Consider the following 7,556-nt stretch of genomic DNA (forward strand, 5'->3'; position numbering starts at 1 on the left):
ATTTAGAAAGACAACAGACTCAAGAAAACAAATATCCCTTGTGGAAATATGTCACAAGAGATCAAGGGCCAGGCAACAAGTTGAAGGGAGGAGGCAATGTTGCTTGGAAATGCAACTATTGCAACAATCATTTCAAGAGCACTTATTACCGTGTGAAAGGTCATTTGTTGGCTTTACTAGGTCGTGGAATTGGAGCATGTACACAGATGTATTTACCTAAGAGGAAAGAAATGGAAAAAGAGGCCAATGTTGGTGTGGCAAGGGTGGCTGCATCATCTAAAAAAAACAAGAATGATGATCCCCTTCCATTCTTGAGAAAAGATAGCAACAAATTTCCATTTGAGAGTTTTGGTGGGGATGTGGGTCAAGCAGTAAAAAGAAAGGTAGTGGCACTTGGTCCAATGGACAAGATTTTTCAGAAAGAGAAACGAGAAGAGCTTGATCTCACCATTGCATTCTTTTTCTATCAGAACTTCATATCCTTTAATGTTGCACGCTCACCTTTATTTATTGAGATGTGCTGAGCTCTAACTCAAGGGGCTCCATCAGGGTATGTGCCTCCTGGGTCAGAGAAGCTTAGAACCACATTGTTGACTAAGGCAAAGAAAGAGGTGGACAAAATGCTTGAGCCTATTAAATTAGCATGGCCAACATCTGGGGTTAGTATTGTTTCTGATGGATGGACAGATCTAGCACGCCACCCACTCATCAACTTCATGGTGTCTTCCTTGAATGGACCAGTTTTCTTGAAATCAGTGGATGCACTTGGACAATACAAAGATGCACAATATATGGGTGAGTTGTTCATTAAAGTTATTGAAGATGTAGGTGTTGATTCTTGTGTGCAAATCATTACAGATAATGCATCTGTTTGCAAGGTTGTTGGCATGATTGTGGAAGCTAAATATCCACAAGTATTTTGGACACCTTGCATTGTCCATTCTTTGAATTTAACACTTAAATCTATTGCTTCTGATGTGCTTTGGATTGGAAGTATTATTGAGGATGCACGACATATCCGTAACTTTGTACAAAATCATACAAATGCCTTCACAATCTTCAAGGAGTACACCAATCTATCATTGTTGAAGATTGCAAATACACGGTTTGCCTCTTCATTCATCATGTTGAAGAGGTTGAGGGAGGTCAAGACTGCTCTTAGGGCCATGGTTATTTAAGAATTTTGGTCTTTTTGGAGAAAGATAGATCAAGCAGCCTCAAAAAGAGTGAAGGACACAGTGTTAGATGATGCTTGGTGGGAGAGGTTAGATCTACTTATTAAGATCATGGACCCTATCATTGCTTTGCTACGATTTGTAGATATAGACCAACCCATCCTATGAGAGGTTTATGGGGATGGGATTCCATGATTGAGTCTGTGAGGACCATTATTTTACAGAGTGAGTGCCCCAAGTATGAGACATCATCAGAAGCCTTCTTCACCACCATATGGGATATTCTTGTCAGCAAATGGAACAAGAATTGCATAGCTTTGCATTGTATGTCTCACTCATTGAACCCAAAATACTACAACCATGAGTCTCTGAACGTTGGACCTTCCTATAGATTCCCTCCTCACATGGATGGTGAAATTTCACAGGGGAGGAAGGATGCATTGAGGTGGAATTTTCAGAATAGAGCATCCCTTGATGAGGTGGAGGATGCCTTTGCAGAGTTTTCCACTGGCACTGGTCGATTTGCAAGATATGATGTGATTAGAGACAGGGGGGGCTAAGAAGCCCTATTCTTGGTGGGCAACTCATGGGGCAACAAGCCCTCCTCTACAGCAGTTACCCATGAGGCTCCTCTCTTAGGTGACTTCATCCTCTTGTTGCTAGAGGAATTGGAGTATATATGGGAATTTGTATAGTGTCAAGAAGAGTAGGCTTGAGCAGTTCAGGGCAGAGACAATGGTGTATGTGCACACCAACCTTCGTCTTATTTGCAAGCAGAGGGATGATTGGTTGAAGGGAAAGACAAAGATGTGGGATGTCTTTCCTGATGATATGGGTTTGGACAGAAATTAAGAGAATTAAAAATGACTTCAATGATCAGAATCGAGGTAAATTTATTTGCCAAATAGAAGAATTCAGTGAAGTTGATGCTTAAACCATCACTTCAGAAGATAAGTTGATAAGCACTACATCCATCAATAAAGTTTTGGTCCCTATTTCTCAAAGTGGTGACTATTAGATAACCATAGCAATGATAAAATCAAAGTTAAAATGATTTCATTAGAAGATAACAAGCAGGGACGAAGTATCAATCACTCCATCAGGATGTCTATGGCAATTTTTAGGAAACTGAGGCAGTTTTCATTAGAGTTCCTATATCATCAGGTGAATTACATGATTAAAATCCACGTCGCATATACAACATCCTTTTGCTTGAGAAACTTTGTTACCCATCTTCATAATGAATAAAGGTATTTGTGTACCGGACTTAGAATATGATCTGTTGTTGGCTTGTGCATCTTAATGAGGGGTGAAATGTAATGAACACTATTGATATAACTAATAACATATCTAAATATATTTTAAACAAAGATGCTAACACTGGTGTCCTTTCATACTCATGACATCTGCGAATCTTGCATAAATATATAATGATGAAAAAACATCTTGCATGAAAGCAGCCTTAACATTTCATATCTGCTAATCTACAATAACCTTATCCTGTAGATTCAGCTGTTTATATCTTCCTTGTTGGTCTTATTGTGCTAATGACTCTACGATGTTTGGAGTAGAGATCCAAGATTTTAGAGGGGCTTGATTAATTGATGTTGAGAGAACTCAGCAATTTCCATAATTTCACTATATGATATAAATAATTCCCTCCATCAGTGTTCTTACATATCTATATCAATATTTTTTTAACGAAAAATGCACTTTAATGAACTTGGTAATTCTTAAAATGTTTAATTCCTGTTTGCAAGGTTCTGTTATGGGTCTGCGTGTTATGAACCTTGTGAGTGATTGAAGTAATTCTCAACTTCGTGTATTGTTTTAATTATGGTTTCTTATACATGAAGCAAAGTATTTAATTTAGAAGTTTAAACGGCTTTTTAAGTCTTGTGAAAAAGGGAAAGTATTATCATTGCAAGCATTCATGACAGTTAGCCTGAAACTGCATTTTTCTACATTTTGCATTCTCCGTGGCACTATCCGTTTGTATAAAAAAATTACATAAATCCCCTTAATAAACAAGTTAAGAAAGAATTCCGAGTGGCAGATCTGGTATTGTAGAAACTTTGTTTAGTGAAGGTGCTATAAAGTTTTCTGCATCATAGGTGTCTACGCATACAAATTCTTCATTGGATTCTCATGTAGAATTATTTGGTAGTGTGCAAGGAAACTCTAAATCTTGGGCAGCATGTTTTCTGATTTAAGTAAACTAGTGGCATTTGTTTTCTTTGTTTGTGTTTGTGAAATAAAATGAGACAGAGATCTGGTGAGACTGGATCTCCAAAGTATGCATCAGGGCTTTTGGGGTATTTTAGTATATTTTGGAATTATAATCTGATTTTAAGCCTTCTATGTGGCTCTGGGAACTTGAATTAACTCTTTCATCTCCTTTATACCCTTGTATTGAAGTTTATGCTTATTTAGTGCCACTTAAATTCATCCATTTATTGATTTCATTCATCCAGATTGCGAAAATGAGTGAACCATTTAAAGTTCAGATCAGCTCAGATCTAATTCGCAGGCTTGTTGGTGAGGGGGATCAAAAACCTGTCATTAAACCTAAAGTTAAACCAAAGGTTGTTAGATCAGATCGTCCAAGCAATCAGGCCCCAAGGGTTGATCCCAAGCCCTCTGAGGAGACTGGAGGATGGAAGCCAGGATTGCCCTCTCTGCTTCCTCTAGGGGTCTTTCCTCCTGTTGCTGACGAGTTGGATCCTATTCGTAAAGTTCTTGATGAGGGCGAAAGAGTTGTAGACAAACTGCAGAAGGAAGAGGCCAGATTATTGGAGGCAGTTAAGCGCAATGCAAAGGAGCTCCATGAGAAAGAGTACAGGATGCCAGAGCAGAAGGCTATGCCCTGCTTAAAGGCAAAAGATACTTGTGTACAGTGTTACAAGGATCACCCAAAGGATCCACTACAATGTGCTGAAGCTGTAAAAGCCTTTTTGGATTGTGCAAGGCAAGTTCAGCAGCAGCAGTTTGTTGCTTCTGGATGATGATAATTTATTGAAACATTGGTTAACAATTTTTTTTACTACCGATTCATATTTTTCTGCATATAATTGTAGATTGATGAACAATTTATTTGAGCATGTTTTGGCCGAGCATAATTTGTCGCCAAACAAAAATGAGTTAAAAAAACCGCCTGGTGAGTGAAGTGATTGAGTCGGAGCTATTTTCCCATAGAGCTTTTTCAAGTGTCGTGATGCACTGGTAATAACGTCTGTCACGGTTATATAAACAATTAATCTAATAGCTCTCTTTGAGATTAACTGTTTTTGGCTACTGTTTATATTGTTGATCTTTTTGTCATTTTTTAAAGCTGTTCAAATCATGGTTTGATGTTTTATAATTTCGGTACAAGTTATTGTAAACTGATACATCTCCTATATGGCTGTCAAGTACACATGAAACTAGACCTGATTGAAAATTAATAAAATTATTGTCAGCAATATGGTCCTTTAAATTATTAATATGAGTATTTAATAAATATAACTAATATATTTGCTAAGCTTTATTTGAGGAAGACATATAGGTTGAACAAACTATAAACGTGATTTCCTTCCTCCTGAAGGCTCTCCCATTGTTTGACCTCCATTATACCTTATACCTGTGAAACTACCTATATATTGTAGGCAGCGTAGCTTACCAATGCTCGTGATTCCTCGTGAACTCTGCATGGTGCTCAATAAAGCTATTGAGCATAGTCACATGTGGATTGGATACTTCTATTCCCCATGCCATACCCCTACTCACCATATTTGCATTTTAATGACCAACATTAAGCATCATAAACTTTTCATTTTGTTGGTTGAATATCACATTTTTCTCATCCAACGAATAAGATGAAAAAACAGTAAATTAATTATTGACTTATTACATGGTGCTTAATATTTAAGCATTTTAGTGATCATCTTTTCAAAGGAAATTTAATATACTTGCATTCTCATAATCCCAAATGTTTTACACCCTTTGTTTGGTACCCATTTCTTCACCCAGACATTTCCATGCAACAGCCATATCAAGAAGGTTTCTCAAAAGATGTGGTTGTCTTGGAAGAATGGATAATTGCTTACACTTTCCAGGGTTTTTAGTGGCATGTAAGCCCATAGCAGAAATGGAAGATGGCAAGGTTAGGGTTTTAGTGGCATGTAAGCCCATAGCAGAAATGGAAGATGGCAAGGTTAGGGTTTTAGTGGCGTGTAAGCCCATAGCAGAATTGGAAGATGGCAAGGTTGCGGTTATAACAATTTGGTATTCTAAAAGATTTCCACAATTGGCTGTCCAAATTGCCTTAGCACTTAGTGAAGTGAATTGAATCTACATTACTGCAGGATGTGCATCACGACCATTATGGCCAATTGAATTTTTGTTTGTTTTCCAATAATGTTTTCTAAATTCTTGTTTGTTTCTAAAAATGTTTTTTAGATATTTTGTCATGAGGTATTAAACGGGGAATATTGTTATTGATGATTCAACCAAATTTGCCAATGGCTATAACATCCTCTCTGATTGATACATATGTGTATTGTTTATGTATCCAAGATATTAGTTTCACAGATTGTTTTGTTTACCCTCATATATTTGATAGTTATTGATATGTGATTATGTTTATGTAAGAAGTTTCTCAGCAGTGATGAGGACCATGATGTCACAATCTAGAAAACCAACACATGATATGTTTGAGCTTAAAGCACGCACAATGAGGGTTGCATTTATAACTTTCACCACGCACAATGAGGGTTGCATTTATAACTTTCACCACTTTATTTCTATTTAGTTCAAATAGTGAATACATATAAATAGATGGAACAACTTTTTGTTTTGAAGTCACAATATTTTTTTAATTAATTCAAAGAAGGGTATTAAAGATTAGGGATACCAATCATCAGGTTGAAAATTTGCTTCAAGCAACATTTTTTGATATGAACCCAAGGGGGATTAAATGTATATGATATAACCCAAAGGGGTTGCATATATGGGGTTAAATGTGCATGTAATGTGTAAATGTATATGTAATAAAATCTACCTAGTAATGTATACATTTAACGCCATATATATCCCATTTCGAGTCATATCATCCTTTGATTACAGGCCCTGCACCATAAAAGAGAGTCTTTGTTCGACCTTGGTGTTAGGTTCAAGGGACATTTATTTTACGAAATAAACTTGGCATTAGCACCCAACCTCATCCCTTTTTTGACATGTCATGCAAATTGGCGTAGAATGTAGCAAGAAAAAGATTCTAGGGAACAATTTAATACTTTGCCACCCTCGCTAGTGAATGAATGTTCCATTTGCACCATTTAGCCTTTTTAAAATGACCAATAAGAAGAAAGTTGGGGTTTGTAGGAAGGTGTACATCTTCTGAAAAATAAATATTACCTCTTGCTTGGAAAAAAATGATATATCCTAATGCGATGAATCCGGAAGATAATCTACACAATCATGAAGCTCGCAGAAACCTCAAAGACAAAATGATATATCCTTGACAAAAGACATAAGTTATATAATGCTTCTTTTCAATGTTGCAATTTGTGTCCCATTGTTTGTTAAGGACAAGTTTTCACTAGAGTAAATGCATTTTAGAAGTCGTGTCTTGCATGATCTTAGTGCTCTCAACATCAATTTAACCATTTGTGCATGTTATCACTTGTTTTGATGTTAACATTCCTATAACTAAGTTAACTAGAAAGAGAGAAGAAGAGGTGCAAACAACTCTAAAGGAATTTGCAAGTCGTTGGGTACATTCATCTAAACGCTTTCCAACTGAATCTACTTTTCACCATAAGTGGCTTCAAAAGAATTCAAAATATTTGGATTCCTTTTATTAAACAAATTTCAACTAAATCTACTTTTAACCATTCATCTTTCTTTTCTACTCATGACATTGAAATTAAGTTTTGTTCATATCACCAAGGGAATTCACTAAGTAAGATATATAGAAAAACGGTTACAATCCATTAAGATGCTTAGAAGAAATAATACACTAAAACAAATTAAAACTGCTTTCAATATTTTTTCATCACATCCTTTGCCTTGCAACTTGATCGAGGCGTCTCACAAGTTAGAGAATGCAAAAAAATAAATGAAACCTTTCAAACTAGGTTATTGCTATGAAAAATATTATATTCCACATTTCTAATGTTAAATTTGATATGTTTTGTTCTTCCTCAATTCAATAGGATTTTAATTTTTTTTTGGTTATTGTTGTTCTCTATGTTTTGATTTTCTTTACCAATCCATGTGTGTTGCCATTAAACATATTTTGGTTAGTAACATACCTTGCCAAGTTTCCTCGCACTTCCACAATTTGTCCCTCATTTTGGTTATAGTAATGTAGCATGGCGACTGATTCATCATCATCTTTGG

General features: G+C 36.1%; 1 protein-coding gene across 1 annotated transcript in view; it reads left to right on the forward strand.

The window, feature by feature from the left end:
• LOC149156954 (uncharacterized) overlaps nt 1-4,462 on the forward strand; it is a 48,403-nt gene extending 43,941 nt beyond the window's left edge. Inside the window, exon 2 of the mRNA XM_089438898.1 lies at nt 3,650-4,462. Within this exon, the coding sequence (XP_089295024.1) occupies nt 3,659-4,180 (522 nt within the window). The 5' untranslated portion in view covers nt 3,650-3,658 and the 3' untranslated portion in view covers nt 4,181-4,462. The remainder of the gene's footprint in view (nt 1-3,649) is intronic.
• Nucleotides 4,463-7,556: the final 3,094 nt, after the last annotated feature.

The sequence above is a fragment of the Pinus tabuliformis genome, chromosome 9, assembly GCF_031772625.1.
Source record: "Pinus tabuliformis cultivar Carrire ecotype Pingquan chromosome 9, CPIR1, whole genome shotgun sequence".
Lineage (NCBI taxonomy): Eukaryota > Viridiplantae > Streptophyta > Pinopsida > Pinales > Pinaceae > Pinus > Pinus tabuliformis.